Genomic DNA, 19,042 nt, shown 5'->3' on the forward strand with positions numbered 1-19,042 from the left:
GTGTGCCCTTCTCACTAACACGCTGAAATACATCCTGGTTTCTCCTTTAACAAGTGAAGGCACTGGCAGCGCAATTGTCCAGACTGGTTTATAGTGTATTTATATTTATACCACTGGCTAAAGTGTCGAAATTATACAATCTACATTTCTGCTACCTCTATAGTGTGTTCAACATGTATGCTACTGTTCATATCTATAAATACTATTCCTACTCTATATAATTTAGCTAGTCATATTTAATTTGAGATACATTACACTGCACCGTACTGCTTTTCTTGCACTTGACTAATTTAATGACAATCAAGTTGAATGTCATTTGATCTAAAGGTGAGAACAGCCAGTCTTCAAGAACCCAGATATTGTCATTTATAACATCATATATGTTGTAATTGTATTTATATCCTACCACAGATGTATTATTTTTCCATCATGCATCCCCCAGCCTTGTTATTGGATTGCTATGCCTTTTTTATCTGACACTTTTTGTGTGTGCAACCCAGAGCAACATTCAAAACTCCCTCTTAACATTTTTGTGTGTTTTTCGGGTATAAAGATTTTTCCCTGGTTTTCAGGGGAGTTTTTATTCCTCTGCTGCGAGGGTCTACGGACAGAGGGTTGTTGCAGTCACAGTGTAAAGCCCCAGAGACAAATGTGTAAACTCCGTTATTAGCCCATAAGTAAAACGTGATATTGATTCCTTGTAGTCTGCGCTGAGGCAGAAACAGGGTCTCCTCTCTGTCACAGCGGTGATGTGAGGACACTGTCTAGCATTATTAAAGCATCGCAGGATTCAAGTCACGTTACTGTTATGAATTATTCATGTTTAATATAGTCTGGCAACAAAAACTGGAATAAGGGAAATTCAGTGTTGAAGCGTGGTTTGAGTCTTCTCACCTGGAGGTGCTTCACGATGTTGACCACCTCTCTAGTGGAGTAGGGGTAGGTGATGTTCCCTGGTCGGCCATCGACCTCAGATCTCCAAAAGCAGACACCAGTTTCTGCAGCGTGGCTTCAGGAACATCCGGACCGTACTGCTTCAACATCGCCAACTCAGCCTGAGGTTTAGGATTATCCACAGCATGGCAGCTGAAAATATCACCTGAAAGTACACACATCTTTTACTCAAGTAGAAGTACAGATACTCGTGTTAAAAAATACTCTGGTGAAAGTAGAAGTACTGACTAAACTTCTTTACTCAAGTAAAACTAAAGAGGCTTTGAAATGTACTTCAGTAAAAAGTACCCATAACTAGCATCTGTTTTAAAGAGTACCTGACCTCCCTTTATATTAATAGAACAATAATGTCATTGTTAGCTAATGAATGTTTCCATGGTGACCAACGGCAACATGACAACGTTTTCATTGGTCCCTCTTCTTTAGAGAAGACCAGGAAATGATGGATACACGGATCGTGTTCAAATCAATAGGCACGCAATGACTCTAAATAATAATGATCACGCCACCAAACACACATTCAGACTAAAGGAACCAGCCTGTTTGGAAAATGAGAGAAGTAGAAAGTACAGGTATTTGAGTTCAACATGTAAGAAGTAGAAAGTACAGGTATTTGAGTTCAACATGTAAGAAGTAGAAAGTACAGGTATTTGTGTTTAACATGTAAGAAGTAGAAAGTACAGGTATTTGAGTTCAACATGTGAGAAGTAGAAAGTACAGGTATTTGAGTTCAACATGTAAGAAGTAGAAAGTTCAGGTATTTGTGTTCAACATGTAAGAAGTAGAAAGTACAGGTATTTGTGTTCAACATGTAAGAAGTAGAAAGTACAGGTATTTGAGTTCAACATGTAAGAAGTAGAAAGTACAGGTATTTGAGTTCAACATGTAAGAAGTAGAAAGTACAGGTATTTGTGTTTAACATGTAAGAAGTAGAAAGTACAGGTATTTGAGTTCAACATGTGAGAAGTAGAAAGTACAGGTATTTGAGTTCAACATGTAAGAAGTAGAAAGTTCAGGTATTTGTGTTCAACATGTAAGAAGTAGAAAGTACAGGTATTTGAGTTCAACATGTGAGAAGTAGAAAGTACAGGTATTTGAGTTCAACATGTGAGAAGTAGAAAGTACAGGTATTTGTGTTTAACATGTAAGAAGTAGAAAGTACAGGTATTTGAGTTCAACATGTAAGAAGTAGAAAGTACAGGTATTTGAGTTCAACATGTAAGAAGTAGAAAGTACAGGTATTTGGGTTCAACATGTGAGAAGTAGAAAGTACAGGTATTTGAGTTCAACATGTGAGAAGTAGAAAGTACAGGTATTTGTGTTTAACATGTAAGAAGTAGAAAGTACAGGTATTTGAGTTCAACATGTGAGAAGTAGAAAGTACAGGTATTTGTGTTTAACATGTAAGAAGTAGAAAGTACAGGTATTTGTGTTTAACATGTAAGAAGTAGAAAGTACAGGTATTTGTGTTCAACATGTAAGAAGTAGAAAGTACAGGTATTTGTGTTCAACATGTGAGAAGTAGAAAGTACAGGTATTTGTGTTCAACATGTAAGAAGTAGAAAGTACAGGTATTTGAGTTCAACATGTAAGAAGTAGAAAGTACAGGTATTTGAGTTCAACATGTGAGAAGTAGAAAGTACAGGTATTTGGGTTCAACATGTGAGAAGTAGAAAGTACAGGTATTTGTGTTCAACATGTAAGAAGTAGAAAGAACAGGTATTTGAGTTCAACATGTAAGAAGTAGAAAGTACAGGTATTTGAGTTCAAAATGTAAGAAGTAGAAACTACAGGTATTTGAGTTCAACATGTGAGAAGTAGAAAGTACAGGTATTTGAGTTCAACATGTAAGAAGTAGAAAGTACAGGTATTTGAGTTCAACATGTAAGAAGTAGAAAGTACAGGTATTTGAGTTCAACATGTAAGAAGTAGAAAGTACAGGTATTTGAGTTCAACATGTAAGAAGTAGAAAGTACAGGTATTTGAGTTCAACATGTAAGAAGTAGAAAGTACAGGTATTTGTGTTCAACATGTAAGAAGTAGAAAGTACAGGTATTTGTGTTCAACATGTAAGAAGTAGAAAGTACAGGTATTTGTGTTCAACATGTGAGAAGTAGAAAGTACAGGTATTTGTGTTCAACATGTAAGAAGTAGAAAGTACAGGTATTTGGGTTCAACATGTAAGAAGTAGAAAGTACAGGTATTTGTGTTCAACATGTAAGAAGTAGAAAGTACAGGTATTTGGGTTCAACATGTAAGAAGTAGAAAGTACAGGTATTTGTGTTAGAAATGTAAGAAGTCAAAGTAAAAAGTAATCAGAAAAATGAGTAGATGAGTAAAGTACTGATACCAGAAGAGACATGTTTTCTAAATAATTGTTATGCATTAAGTTGTGCACACCATGAACGGAACAAATAAAAATGAAATGAAAAACTTAGGTCCCAGGCACCTCTATTTACTGAAGAAATGTCTGCTTAGCTTTTTGCATGCTAATCAAGCTGACTATATTATTCTAAAGGATTATGTATCTTTGACAGCTTTGAGTAAAACCCTAAGACCCTTAAACACCAGGTTTGAGTGAGTGCACTTCACTTCAAAGGAAATAATACTGAGGGCTCTCTGTCGCCCTGAGGTTCAAGGTGCTCACTAAACCACAGCTTCAGTCTCTGCAGGGATCTTTATTAAATGTAATTTCTCATCTCTTCCTCATTTACTGCCAACGCGACTCTCTCCTGAGTCAAGCCCTTGACTTACACTGTAACATCCCAGACTTCCTTACCTACACTCGACTCAGGAGATGAGAGTAGATGCAATGGCTCCCTCGACTAAAAGCAAACTTACACATTTTGTTCAGCAGAAAAATCTCCACATATTAACACCACTTTATGATTTTTGAATAAAAAACCGTAATGTTGGGCTATAAAGGAACTACAGCACGGTCACATGACTTCACGTCACCACCGCTAAGCTAAAGGTGGCTAATGTTGGGCTATAAAGGAACTACAGCACGGTCACATGACTTCACGTCACCACCGCTAAGCTAAAGGAGGCTAATGTTGGGCTATAAAGGAACTACAGCACGGTCACATGACTTCACGTCACCACCGCTAAGCTAAAGGAGGCTAAAGTTGGGCTATAAAGGAACTACAGCACGGTCACATGACTTCACGTCACCACCGCTAAGCTAAAGGAGGCTAATGTTGGGCTATAAAGGAACTACAGCACGGTCACATGACTTCACGTCACCACCGCTAAGCTAAAGGAGGCTAATGTTGGGCTATAAAGGAACTACAGCACGGTCACATGACTTCACGTCACCACCGCTAAGCTAAAGGAGGCTAATGTTGGGCTATAAAGGAACTACAGCACGGTCACATGACTTCACGTCACCACCGCTAAGCTAAAGGAGGCTAATGTTGGGATATAAACGAACTACAGCACGGTCACATGACTTCACGTCACCACCGCTAAGCTAAAGGAGGCTAATGTTGGGATATAAAGGAACTACAGCACGGTCACATGACTTCACGTCACCACTGCTAAGCTAAAGGTGGCTAATGTTGGGCTATAAAGGAACTACAGCACGGTCACATGACTTCACGTCACCACCGCTAAGCTAAAGGTGGCTAATGTTGGGCTATAAAGGAACTACAGCACGGTCACATGACTTCACGTCACCACCGCTAAGCTAAAGGTGGCTAATGTTGGGCTATAAAGGAACTACAGCACGGTCACATGACTTCACGTCACCACCGCTAAGCTAAAGGCGGCTAATGTTGGGCTATAAAGGAACTACAGCACGGTCACATGACTTCACGTCACCACCGCTAAGCTAAAGGTGGCTAATGTTGGGCTATAAAGGAACTACAGCACGGTCACATGACTTCACGTCACCACCGCTAAGCTAAAGGAGGCTAATGTTGGGCTATAAAGGAACTACAGCACGGTCACATGACTTCACGTCACCACCGCTAAGCTAAAGGAGGCTAATGTTGGGCTATAAAGGAACTACAGCACGGTCACATGACTTCACGTCACCACCGCTAAGCTAAAGGTGGCTAATGTTGGGCGGTGATGACAGAGATAGTCGTCTCATTTAGACACTTGTTAGCTACCGCCGTTTTTAAACTCACCAGTGGGGTATTTACTGACGTGTTTTATGTCGTAGAACAAAACGTGAACATCTCTTCAGCTTGTGTTAACCACAGAGCTTATTTCAGGATAAAAAACCAAACATCCATTAATTAATTTCTAGATGAGGGGAAGTGGTTAAACGCTAATTCATTTGCAGGCTTTAGGACTCATTTCTGCCCAACTCTATGTATCTAAGCTGCTTTGTCTTTAAATACACATATATGTAAAATTGTGAGGTAACTATTCCTCAGCTGTAGGTTGTGGGTGTTGTGCGTGTGTGAGTGAGTGAGTGAGTGAGTGAGTGAGTGAGTGAGTGAGTGAGTGAGTGTGTGAGTGAGTGAGTGAGTGAGTGAGTGAGTGAGTGAGTGAGTGAGTGAGTGAGTGTGTGAGTGAGTGAGTGAGTGAGTGAGTGAGTGAGTGAGTGAGTGAGTGAGTGAGTGAGTGAGTGTGTTGAAGGATTATTTGAATTATTTGAAGGATTAAAGTAACGTGTTATGGCAGGAAAGTTAAATCTGGTATATTCATTTTAATGTCACCTTATATATATTCATGTGTGTTAAATTTGAAGGGACAAAGTATATTTTCCCTCCCCAATATCTTGAGGTGAAGTCTTTGTGTTTAGAGAAGGATGGGAGCAGGGGACATCCTAATTTGGGGATAGCTCCAAAACTCTGGAATGTGCCCCTCGTAAAAGAAGAGGGTGCGTTACACATGCTTAGGGCAAATGTATGTGTTTTCATTGCAGTAAATATATGTGCTACAGGATTACTGTTCAACTATACCTCTGTTCTTATTCTTTCACGTGTGGGTACTAAATGGCGACAAACATTGTGGAGAAATTAGCTTAAACATGTTTTATTACTCTATGAAATGGAAGCAGCTTTGATGACAGGGACGAGAGAGCATTTTCAGCATGTCAATTATCAGGGGAATCTACTTGTTTTCAATAGATGTTTGTGGTTAATTACTTTGTATTAATAATAACAGTATGTGTAAAGGAAGCTGGAAATATACAATGTGAAACCTTTTATTTGAAGTAAAGATGTGAACAATAGCTCAAACAAATGGAAAGGATGTAGGACAAATGAGTGTGTTCTCTATATTAGGCCTGTGTGAAGTTTGACTATTTGAAAAGCATCTCTAATACTGCTTAAGAGCATAGGTAATGTGTTCCTCGTTATTATTGATATGAAAGTAATTTACATGTATTACGTATATTTAGCCAACTATAACAACTATATCTTAAAACATACTTTTAACTTGTGTGTGGTAACCTGAGGGGGGGGAAGATGGACTCAGGGACCAAGGGCCATAAAGGGGATGTGTGTGTGCTGGCTGCAAGATGTGAAATAAGATAAGGAAACTTGTTGTTTAGAGCAGGTTCGTACCAGACACCAAAAGGTGTCTGGTCTTCGTCAAACTGAAAGAGACTTTTTGTTTCCGGGTTTCTTCTGCTGTGTCGCACTGATTGGGTGCGACAGGCCATGTGTTGGTCTCTCCCAATAAGATGACCTCTGGGGGAAAACCCGCACACACCTCCTCCTCCTGTGTTTTAGAATGAAAGCCTGTGTTTTCCTTTGGTTCGCGCTCTTGTTTTTGACTGGCCGTTCCTGAGACCTGTCTCACACGATGGTAGAACCTGAGCCCGGAGTACTCTGCAGAGTGCTTCGTGATTCCTTTGTATTTGTATTGTTACCTTGTATCATTAAAACAAGATTATTGTTTCACTTGCATTCTGATGTTTCTTAATCCCTTCCTTTTTTACGAATTTACCCAGTTTATCAAACGACACGCGGAGACGAGGTTGGTTTTAAACATCCTCCAAATCTCCAACAGTGTGTGTGTGTGTGTGTGTGCGTGTGTGTGTGTGTGTGTGTGTGTTTGTAGGTGTGTGTGCGTGTGTGTGTGTGTGTGTGTGTGTGTGTGTGTGTGTGTGTGTGTGTGTGTGTGTGTGTGTGTGTGTGTGTGTGTGTTTGTAGGTGTGTGTGCGTGTGTGTGTGTGTGTGTGTGTGTGTGTGTGTGTGTGTGTGTGTGTGTGTGTGTGTGTGTTTGTAGGTGTGTGTGCGTGTGTGTGTGTGTGCGTGTGTGTGTGTGTGTGTGTGTGTGTGTGTGTGTGTTTGTAGGTGTGTGTGCGTGTGTGTGTGTGTGTGTGTGTGTGCGTGTGTGTGTGTGTGTGTGTGTGTGTGTGTGTTTGTAGGTGTGTGTGCGTGTGTGTGTGTGTGTGTGTGTGTGTGTGTGTGTGTGTGTGTGTGTGTGTGTGTGTTTGTAGGTGTGTGTGCGTGTGTGTGTGTGTGTGTGTGTGTGTGTGTGTGTGTGTGTGTGTGTGTGTGTGTGTGTGTGTGTGTGTGTGTGTGTGTGTGTGTGTGTGTGTGTGTGTGTGTGTGTGTGTGTGTGTGTGTGTGTGCGTGTGTGTACCTAGAGATCCAAAGAAGTCATTTCCCAGGAAAGGAAAGCCAGGCCGGTTAGCCAGGACGAGCATCCTGAAGTCTGGGTGCATGACGATGGTGTTCGGCCTCCCTTCAGCTTCACGTGCATCTGTGGTGGAGAAGAAATCATAGTTAGCACGACAGAACAAGCAAACAAACACCAAAACAAGAACGTATACTCTGCCTCTGAGTCCCGTACACACTACTAAACTTCTCATAGCATCTGGAGAAGTCTCAAGTTTGTGTTTATGAAGTGTCAGTGTGGCGTTTACATTCCTTCGAGAAGAAGAGCTTCGCAGGAATGAAGCAGCTGTCAGCAACCCCTGTGATTACGTGGGACTACTTTGGAAATATATACACGTTTATGGTGAAATCCACTGGTACCTGTCCACAAAGGCTTTTATCCTAAGCCTCCTTCAGTGGCCTGCATCTGATGTTTGACTCTTGTTTGTGTTCTGGGTCATCCCATCCTCAGCTCCTCCAGTTAATGCTCCAGCTCCTGTCTGCACTCTGTATCTGGGACGTGTCTAGTGTGTGTGTGTGTGTGTGTGTGTGTGTGTGTGTGTGTGTGTGTGTGTGTGTGTGTGTGTGTGTGTGTGTGTGTGTGTGTGTGTGTGTGTGTGTGTGTGTGTGTGTGTGTGTGTGTGTGTGTGTACCTGAGATGATTCTGCGTCCGTCGGCCAGGATCATCTCTCCGCTCTCCACCAGAGTTTTGAGAATGCAGGTGACGTTAGTGGGAGCTTTGTCGGCCTCGTCGATCACTAATATGTTCCCCTGTTTCACCGCCTTCACCTGCACACACACACACACACACACACACACACACACACACACACACACACACACACACACACACACACACACACACACACACACACACACACACACACACACACACACACACACACACACACACACACACACACACACACACACACACACACACACACACACACACACACACACACACACACACACACACACACACACACACACACACACACACACACACACACACACACACACACACACACACACACAAGATGAAAATATAAAGTAGACTGTGAAAGGCTTTAGACAATGGGAATGGGATATTAAATATAAATGTAAAATGTAGTGTGTGAATGATTAGTAAACTAGAATTAGAGTTTCACGGTTAAATGCAAACTAATCTGTTACATCCATACTTCTCCAAAATAGAGTCGAGTTGTCCTAATTAGCTCATGACCTCTTTGTTCTGGGGTCACAGTGACTTCGAGCTTAAGTACCAAATTCTTATCAGTTCTTCTTTGAGTCCAACTCGATGTCAAAGTGAATTACATTTCCTGGGACAGACGTGAGGTCACACTCCCTGGATCTCTCCAGTTCTTAAAAGAGTTTCCGTTCTCTGCTAAAGTTTCAGTCTTTTTGTTCCTCTGAGCTTTATTTGAACGGCCTGATCACACAGAGAGGTGTACGTCTGTTCATAGCAGCTTTCATAGTGGCCTCATTTCATGTAGGTGTTCCAGTTTGTGCCGTTAAGCATCATTGGCATGGCTAACTGGGACATTTAATGACATGGAGCCAATATTCATGTTAGCTGTTACACTTTTCTGCTAGTCAACATGTCAGAAAGGAACCAATGGATGATGAGAAAGGAAAGGAGGACAGAGGTGACCTGATGCCTTGCTTTTGTTAATAAGCTACTCTGAGTCTAATTCCAACACAAGTGTCTCAGGGCCAACATTTCAATATTTGATTATATCTCTTGGTTTTTAGTGCATTTACTGACCTGCAGTTTCAATAGGGCTGCAACAAACGACTCATTTGATAATCGATTCATCTATCGATGAATGAAACGATTAATCGACTATTCGGACTATTTCTGTACGCCTTGCACAATTTCTCTAACGCTCTGATTTAGCCATCAACTTTTAGATTTAGCTTGAGGTTGTTTTAGGCATATGGAAACTAACAATGAAGACAATAAAGATGAATACTTGATTCAAAAATACATATATTATTAAATGAACTAAACAAAATTAACATTGCGAGAGAGAGAGAGAGAGAGAGAGAGAGAGAGAGAGAGAGAGAGAGAGAGAGAGAGAGAGAGAGAGAGAGAGTGTGTGTGTGTGTGTGTGTGTGTGTGTGTGTGTGTGTGTGTGTGTGTTAGAGAGAGAGCGAGAGAGAGAGAGTGTGTGTGTGTGTTAGAGAGAGAGAGAGTGCATGCTTGTGAGTGAGTGAGTGAGTGAGTGAGTGAGTGAGTGAGTGAGTGAGTGAGTGAGTGAGTGAGTGAGTGAGTGAGTGAGTGAGTGAGTGAGTGTGTGTGTGTGTGTGTGTGTGTGTGTGTGTGTGTGTGTGTGTGTGTTAGAGAGAGAGCGAGAGAGAGAGAGTGTGTGTGTTTTAGAGAGAGAGCGAGAGAGAGAGAGTGTGTGTGTGTGTTAGAGAGAGAGAGAGAGAGAGTGCATGCTTGTGAGTGAGTGAGTGAGTGAGTGAGTGTGTGTGCGTGCGTGCGTGTGTTAGAGAGAGAGCGAGAGAGAGAGAGTGTGTGTGTGTGTTAGAGAGAGAGAGAGAGAGAGAGAGTGGATGCTTGTGAGTGAGTGAGTGAGTGAGTGAGTGAGTGAGTGAGTGAGTGAGTGAGTGAGTGAGTGAGTGAGTGTGTGTGTGTGTGTGTGTGTGTGTGTGTGTGTGTGTCACTGACCAGAGGTGAGTCCTCGTACATGATGATGCCGTCTCTGACTGAGGGCTGCAGGGTCAGACTCTGGACCGTGGTGTCTCTGGAGGAGCAGAAAAACAGGGTGTAAACATTAATTCACTATAATGATGTATTTTGCTCTCATGTGTCAACAATGGAGACGGTACAGAATGTTGTCGTTCTCTTTAACCGTCATATCTATTAGAAAGTGTTTTGGAGTAAAACTGTCCGTCTGAGAGTCATGTGATGGATCAGATTGCCTCTCTGTGAGCAAACTGAATTGTTGAGAGTTTTGGAAATCATTTGTTTTAATAAATGTTGACCTGTGGACGCTGGAGTTAGTGAAAGAGTTCGGATCATAGCAATCGAAAAAAACACAGTCCGCACTGGAACCATATTCTACAAACAGTATAATACTTCCAATATTAGCGTAGCCGTGTCTTTATCTGTGCACCAGGTTTAAACACAATGAAAAGAGATGCAAAAAAAACCTGAATGTTGCGTGATAACGTTACAAAATAAAGCGTTTAAATGCCTCGTTAAAAACAGATAAGGTCGAATATGACATTTGAATGTTAGCCCTATTTATACTGTGCTGTTACAGAGGCTGTTTGGGTCTCTATTGACCTCCAGAGGTGACAGAGATTACTCGTCTATCAGGCATTTGAACAACTGTTTCTTCACCTGAGGACCATCTGATGCAGGCCAGGTCACTGTGCTTTGGTTCCACCGACACAAACACAACATAAAAGCTTCTCCAATAACTTTCATTCCCTCGTGGCTCCCGCTCCCTCTTTATCTAAAGTCTCTATCTTTAACCCGTCCTCCTCGATACGTCTCAGTGTGACCCAGGATCTGTCCTACTTTCATTCTTTGCAGCTTCACACACACACACACACACACACACACACACACACACACACACACACACACACACACACACACACACACACACACACACACACACACACACACACACACACACACACACACACACACACACACACACACACACACACACACACACACACACACACACACACACACACACACACACACACACACACACACAGTCTAATATTAGCCGCTGCTGCTGCAGAAGCTAGGCCACATGCATGCTCTGCTCCACTTTGACTTTCACAAGACTTTGACAAACTAAACATCCAGATTAAGAAAGTAAAAATGCACGATGAGAATAAACTAATACTTCCTCCAGGTGTTTAGAAGGGATGACTTTCATTGGCCCTGTTTGGGGCTTTTCTTCCATCATTGACATGCAAAACACTGCCTTCTTATTAGCAGAGGTGGGAAGAAGTAGTGGAGTACAAATACTTCGTTCAAGTACATTTTTCTGGTATCAGTACTTTACTCCACTACTTATTTTTCTGACGACTTTTTACATTGACTTCTTACATTTTGAACACAAATACCTGTACTTTCTACTTCTTACATGTTGAACACAAATACCTGTACTTTCTACTTCTTACATGTTGAACTCAAATACCTGTACTTTCTACTTCTTACATGTTGAACTCAAATACCTGTACTTTCTACTTCTTACATGTTGAACACAAATACCTGTACTTTCTACTTCTTACATGTTGAACACAAATACCTGTACTTTCTACTTCTTACATGTTGAACTCAGATACCTGTACTTTCTACTTCTTACATGTTGAACTCAGATACCTGTACTTTCTACTTCTTACATGTTGAACTCAAATACCTGTACTTTCTACTTCTTACATGTTGAACTCAAATACCTGTACTTTCTACTTCTTACATGTTGAACTCAAATACCTGTACTTTCTACTTCTTACATGTTGAACTCAAATACCTGTACTTTCTGCTTCTTACATGTTGAACACAAATACCTGTACTTTCTACTTCTTACATGTTGAACCCAAATACCTGTACTTTCTACTTCTTACATGTTGAACTCAAATACCTGTACTTTCTACTTCTCTCATTTTCCAAACAGGCTGGTTCCTTTAGTCTGAATGTGTGTTTGGTGGCGTGATCATTATTATTTAGAGTCATTGCGTGCCTATTGATTTGAACACGATCCGTGTATCCATCATTTCCTGGTCTTCTCTAAAGAAGAGGGACCAATGGAAACGTTGTCATGTTGCCGTTGGTCACCATGGAAACATTCATTAGCTAACAATGACATTATTGTTCTATTAATATAAAGGGAGGTCAGGTACTCTCTAAAACAGCTGCTAGTTATGGGTACTTTTTACTGAAGTACATTTCAAAGCCTCTTTACTTTGACTTGAGTAAAGAAGTTTAGTCAGTACTTCTACTTTCACCAGAGTATTTTTAAACACGAGTATCTGTACTTCTCCTTGAGGAAAGGATGTGTGTACTTTTGCCTTCTCTGATTATTAGGGCAAACATCAATACAAGCCCCTCTCTACCTCACATTGATCTTCAGCTAATTCAAAAGCCAGCCTGATCTCAGGGCACACGATGCAGTGATCTTTGCACGAGGAACGTTGGCCTCATTTTCCCGAGTTGTGATCGTGGGAGTATATTTGTGGAAGCAGTGATCTGGAGTTACTTCTTTAATATGTGAGCTATGTGAAGCCCTGTTTCTGGTGAAGGATGGCCCACTTCACTGAGGACCAAAATAGTCTTTGTCACTCTTTGGATGGGAAGGCCAAGGCTGGCAGGAAAGGAGAAAACTCACATCTCCATACATAGGGATGCCTTGTTCCTGCTATCCAAGAACTACAAATACTTTAGAAACACGTGATTATGATTCCTGAAAAGCAACAGCAGATACAGTCATCTTGTTTGAGGTACTTTCCATGTTATGCTACTATTTCATACTTCTACTCACTTCAGAGGTAAATGGTGTACTTTTAATCCACTACATGTATTTAATACCTTACTTTACAGATCTGGATGAATGATGTGAAATATAATCAAGTGTTAAATCAGACTTTAGTTCCACCTGGAGTAAATCCACCAGCTACCCTGCAGTATACAAAGTCATTCAAACTAGCTGCACCTTTACCAGCTTTGAGAACACTTTCATGATCAATCATTATAAAACATATCATATATATTATTCTGAAATGGACCAATCTGCACAATGACTACTTTTACTGTCTTTCACTATATTTTGATGAGAATACTTTTCTACTTTTACTTGAGGAACATTTTGAATACAGGACTTTTACTGTAACAGAGTATTCCTACACTCTGGTACTTCTACTTGTACTGAAGTACAAGATCTGAGTACTTCTACTTTTACACAAGTACAAGATCTGAGTACTTCTACTTTTACTGAAGTACAAGATCTGAGTACTTCTACTTTTACTCAAGTACAAGATCTGAGTACTTCTACTTTTACTCAAGAACAAGATCTGAGTACTTCTACTTTTACTCAAGTACAAGATCTGAGTACTTCTACTTTTACTCAAGTACAAGATCTGAGTACTTCTACTTTTACTGAAGTACAATATCTGAGTACTTCTACTTTTACTCAAGTACAAGATCTGAGTACTTCTACTTTTACTCAAGTACAAGATCTGAGTACTTCTACTTTTACTCAAGTACAAGATCTGAGTACTTCTACTTTTACTGAAGTACAAGATCTGAGTACTTCTACTTTTACTCAAGTACAAGATCTGAGTACTTCTACTTTTACTCAAGAACAAGATCTGAGTACTTCTACTTTTACTCAAGTACAAGATCTGAGTACTTCTACTTTTACTCAAGTACAAGATCTGAGTACTTCTACTTTTACTGAAGTACAATATCTGAGTACTTCTACTTTTACTCAAGTACAAGATCTGAGTACTTCTACTTTTACTCAAGAACAAGATCTGAGTACTTCTACTTTTACTCAAGTACAAGATCTGAGTACTTCTACTTTTACTCAAGTACAAGATCTGAGTACTTCTACTTTTACTCAAGAACAAGATCTGAGTACTTCTACTTTTACTCAAGTACAAGATCTGAGTACTTCTACTTTTACTCAAGTACAAGATCTGAGTACTTCTACTTTTACTCAAGAACAAGATCTGAGTACTTCTACTTTTACTCAAGTACAAGATCTGAGTACTTCTACATTTACTCAAGTACAAGACCTGAGTACTTCTACTTTTACTCAAGTACAAGATCTGAGTACTTCTACTTTTACTCAAGTACAAGACCTGAGTACTTCTACTTTTACTCAAGTACAAGATCTGAGTACTTCTACTTTTACTCAAGAAAAAGATCTGAGTACTTCTACTTTTACTCAAGAACAAGATCTGAGTACTTCTACTTTAACTCAAGTACAAGATCTGAGTACTTCTACTTTTACTCAAGTACAAGATCTGAGTACTTCTACTTTTACTCAAGAACAAGATCTGAGTACTTCTACTTTTACTCAAGAAAAAGATCTGAGTACTTCTACTTTTACTCAAGAACAAGATCTGAGTACTTCTACTTTTACTCAAGAACAAGATCTGAGTACTTCTACTTTTACTCAAGTACAAGATCTGAGTACTTCTACTTTTACTGAGTACAAGATCTGAGTACTTCTACTTTTACTCAAGAACAAGATCTGAGTACTTCTACTTTTACTCAAGTACAAGATCTGAGTACTTCTACTTTTACTCAAGTACAAGATCTGAGTACTTCTACTTTTACTCAAGTACAAGATCTGAGTACTTCTTCCAGCTCTTGTGTACATTTCAAAATACCACGTTTCCTCCTCACCTGTGGAGCTGCAGGTATTCTCTGGGTCGGTTCAGGAGGTGCAGGAATCGGTCCACTATCTTATTCTTACCAACACCCTGTGGGAGGATAACAAAACACACATTGAGTGTCCGGCAGAGTGAATGAGGTCTGAGAGCAGCTGTGTTTCAGTGACAGTGGTTCTAAAGGGAGAAAGCGCTGAGAGGGAGAGCCCAGCGTGTCCCTTTATAGTTTTGATGTTACTTCGTTCTGACAAGGGGGGTTGTTCGGGGCTTCACATGGAGTCTCCTCTTCCTCTCAGATAGATAGAGGCAGATACTAATGTCCTCCTCACGCCCGTGCACGGTCACGATGCTTTGTATCACCCTAAAGGACCAGACTGAGGGGACAGAGTGTCCCTAGGGGAGAGCTGCGTATAGAGCTGCGTGTGAGTTCAAAGTTCAAGGTTCTTTATTGTCAAACTAGCTACAGAGTAATCATGTCGTTGAAAATATTAGGTCACAGGCTTCTCCAACAATGCAACACAATAATACAGATAAGCAGACAATATTAAAACAATATTAAAATATACTATATTAAAAGTAATACAAAAAGAAAAATAGTTCTAAAAAAAGTGAAATAGTGAAATAAGAGTCTATATGGAAGCTATTGGAATGATATATTAGATAATAGATAAATAATGACTAAGTAGCAGATGAATGTTATGGATGTTGTTTCAGCAGTTCAGGTGTTTAACAGTCTTATTGCCTGTGGGATGAAGCTGTCCCTGAGTCTGGTGGTTTTAGTCAGGATGCTGTGGTACCGCCTGCCAGACGGCAGCAGACTGAACAGTGTGTGGCTGGGGTGATGGGGGTCTTTGATAATCCTGAGGGCTTTCTTCCTGAGCCGCTGGGAGTAAAGGTCCTCCGTGGATGGCAGCTCCGTCCTGGTGATGTTCTCTGCAGCTTTCACCACCCTCTGTAAAGCCTTACGATTGAGGGCGGTGCAGCTGCCATACCAGGCCGTGATGCAGCCAATCAGGATGCTCTCTATGGAGCACCTGTAGAAGGTCAGGATGCTCTCTATGGAGCACCTGTAGAAGGTCAGGATGCTCTCTATGGAGCACCTGTAGGTCAGGATGCTCTCTATGGAGCACCTGTAGGTCAGGATGCTCTCTATGGAGCACCTGTAGAAGGTCAGGATGCTCTCTATGGAGCACCTGTAGGTCAGGATCCTCTCTATGGAGCACCTGTAGAAGGTCAGGATGCTCTCTATGGAGCACCTGAAGAAGGTCAGGATGCTCTCTATGGAGCACCTGTAGAAGGTCAGGATGCTCTCTATGGAGCACCTGTAGGTCAGGATGCTCTCTATGGAGCACCTGTAGGTCAGGATGCTCTCTATGGAGCACCTGTAGGTCAGGGTCCTCTCTATGGAGCACCTGAAGGTCAGGATCCTCTCTGCGGAGCACCTGTAGAAGTTGCAGAGTATCCTGGAGTCCATGTTGAACCTCCTCAGCCTGCGGAGGAAGAAGAGCTGCTGTCGAGCTTTCTTGGTGATGGTGGTGGTGTGAAGAGTCCATGTCAGGTCCTCAGTGAAGAGTCCATGTCAGGTCCTCAGTGGTTTGGACACCGAGGAACCTGAAGCTGCTGACTCTCTCCACCGTAGTCCCATTGATGGCGATGGGGGCGTGTCCCTCTCTCTGCTGCTTCCTGTAATCCACAATCAGCTGCTTTGTTTTGCTGACGTTGAGATGGAGGTTGTTATCCTGGCACCAAGATGTCAGTTTTTGACCTCCTCTCTGTACGCCGTCGGTGATCAGCCCGATGGCGGTCGTGTCGTCAGCAAACTTCCCGATGGTGTTGGAGCTGTGTGTGGCCACGCAGTCGTGTGTGAACAGGGAGTAGAGGAGAGGGCTGAGCACGCAGCCTTGAGGGGCTCCGGTGTTGAGGATCAGGGTGGAGGATGTGATGTTTCCCACCCGCAATGCCTGGGGTCTGCCTGTCAGGAAGTTCAGGATCCAGTCAAAGAGGGCGCTGTTGAGCCCGAGGTCTCTGAGCTTGATGACCAGCTTGGAGGGCACAATGGTGTTGAAGGCTGAACTGTAGTCAATAGGCGCATTCACACCGCAGTACTTTTCCCACAAAGGTTCATGAGAACTCTTTAGCTCTGATGAACTAAGTACAGATCGCGGTCACACCGCAATAAGTCCCTGAGGGAGGATTAGGCAAATAAAGCCGCTGACGTCACTTCTTCTTCTTCTGCTTTGGGTTTACTGGCAGACCGCAAACAACTTCACGGCGTATACTGCCACCCGGAGTCCCCGGCCGGAAGTCCCCGGAGTTGGGGACTGGCTTCAGTAGAAGCTGCTGGGACTCCCAGCAGCTTCTACTGAAACCTTCCGAGTAAATCGCCAGAACGCCGACACCTCCTCATCTCCAACGCTCCCATGTTTTCTTTTGTGTTGCAATAAGTTAGTCTCTCTGCGTTTCTGCGCTGGGCTAATGCTAATGCTAATCATGCTAATGCAAGGATAATAAAATGGCGGCTTCACAAAACTTTTTGGGAGTTTGACGGGGCGTGGTTTGCATTCCGCTCAGCCAATCAGACACAGGAACCTTTTTCTCCCACGAAAGTCCCTGCTCTCTAGCAGGGACTGAATAGGGGGTAAAAAGGTTCTCATGAACTAATTTGAGTTCCGGCTCTTTTTGGTGTGAACGCGACATTTCGGAACTATATCGGAACTAAAATGGGAAAAGTACTGCGGTGTGAACGCGGCTAATGAACAGCATTCTCCCATAAGTATTCCTTTGGTCCAGGTGTGAGAGGGCAGTGTGGATGGTGAGGGCTATGGCGTCGTCTGTGGACCTGTTTAGTCTGTAGGCAAACAGCAGGGGGTCCAGGGGGTCCAGTGTGTGTGTGTGTGTGTGTGTGTGTGTGTGTGTGTGTGTGTGTGTGTGTGTGTGTGTGTGTGTGTGTGTGTGTGTGTGTGTGTGTGTGTGTGTGTGTGTGTGTGTGTGTGTGTGTGTGTGTGTGTGTGTGTAGGTTGACATCAGGGGAGCTTGTTTCTTCACCCTCCACACTCACACAGGGCTGACATGTGTTCTCTACTTCACACCCATGTTCTTCCAAAAAGGAGATAGACGACCCCCCCCCACGTTCTGCAAGCATGAGTCAAAGCTCTGGTTATATTACACAACACCAGAGAGGGATCATGACAGCGATCATAATTGGACCTCCTTGGACAAAAGCTATCGTATCGGATATTTTCTAGGAAGAGGGGTAAGAGTATTTTACATTTAAGCGAGTAAAACTAGATGAATTATTGTCGAACAAATAGTCAAATCGAATGCCAAAGAATCCAAAAACGGACCAAGAAACATCAGCAAAACTATTTCAATACCTACTTTTACAAATGGTCCCACAAAGTCTCATTTATAAATGTGTATGCTCAATACTTTGTACATACTTTTACCCCACTATTTAAACTCTTGCATACAAACACTCCCACACTAGCGCCACTTGCCTGTGTTCTAATAGAGTGTGTTTGGGAATCAGTGAGCATACAACTACATATTGAGAATGGCATATTACTAAAGTAGTGAGAGTTAAATGTGGCCCCATTGACTCATTTCCTCAATTCCTTTACCCTTTGTTCACCACTACTGTCACAGGCATGGGGAAAAAGCAATGTTTCTTCAAACATCCAAGGTAGCATGGAGTAACTGATGTATAAAAGGTATTTCTGTGGCTCCAGTCGTCCTTTACCAAGCACTGTGATGTCACTCACCTGGTTTCCCACCAAGAGGAGGTGCTCTCCCAACAGGAAGTCCTTCAACATGTCCTCCATCACCATCATGTGCTGCAGAGAAACACACACACATCAGTGTATGGACTCACACACTTCGATTGAACACATTTTTCGTTTCACATTTTATAGAAAATAACTTAATGTTGTTTGTGTTTTAAGATTTAAAACCACCACGAGGTTTGCTTCCCCTCCTCATGCTTTTTAAAACTGTGATTCTGCTCTGAAGACAGAAAACAGGTCACTGATAAAGTAGGACGCCCTCGTTGCTCTCATCTTATCTCCCACTCTTTATTTCGGTGTCCAACACAAGCAGGCGGCGGGGAAAAGGCAGAATGAGGATGGAGAGAAAGAGAGAAAGAGAGAACGAGATGA

At 41.9% G+C, this 19,042-nt stretch overlaps 1 protein-coding gene across 1 annotated transcript; it reads right to left on the reverse strand.

The window, feature by feature from the left end:
- Window positions 1–905: 905 nt before the first annotated feature.
- LOC307029765 (von Willebrand factor A domain-containing protein 8-like) lies at window positions 906–18,763 on the reverse strand (the record flags this gene model as incomplete). Its single annotated transcript, XM_079665848.1, has 6 exons — window positions 18,650–18,763; window positions 14,905–14,981; window positions 10,195–10,270; window positions 8,171–8,306; window positions 7,504–7,623; window positions 906–1,099 (listed from the first exon to the last, which is right to left on the reverse strand). Exons 1-6 carry the CDS (start codon window positions 18,716–18,718, stop codon window positions 906–908), a joined length of 672 nt encoding a protein of 223 aa, XP_079521974.1. The 5' UTR covers window positions 18,719–18,763.
- Between the last annotated feature and the right edge of the window lie 279 nt (window positions 18,764–19,042).

Source organism: Notothenia rossii (genome assembly GCF_949606895.1).
Source record: "Notothenia rossii genome assembly, chromosome: 2".
NCBI lineage: Eukaryota > Metazoa > Chordata > Actinopteri > Perciformes > Nototheniidae > Notothenia > Notothenia rossii.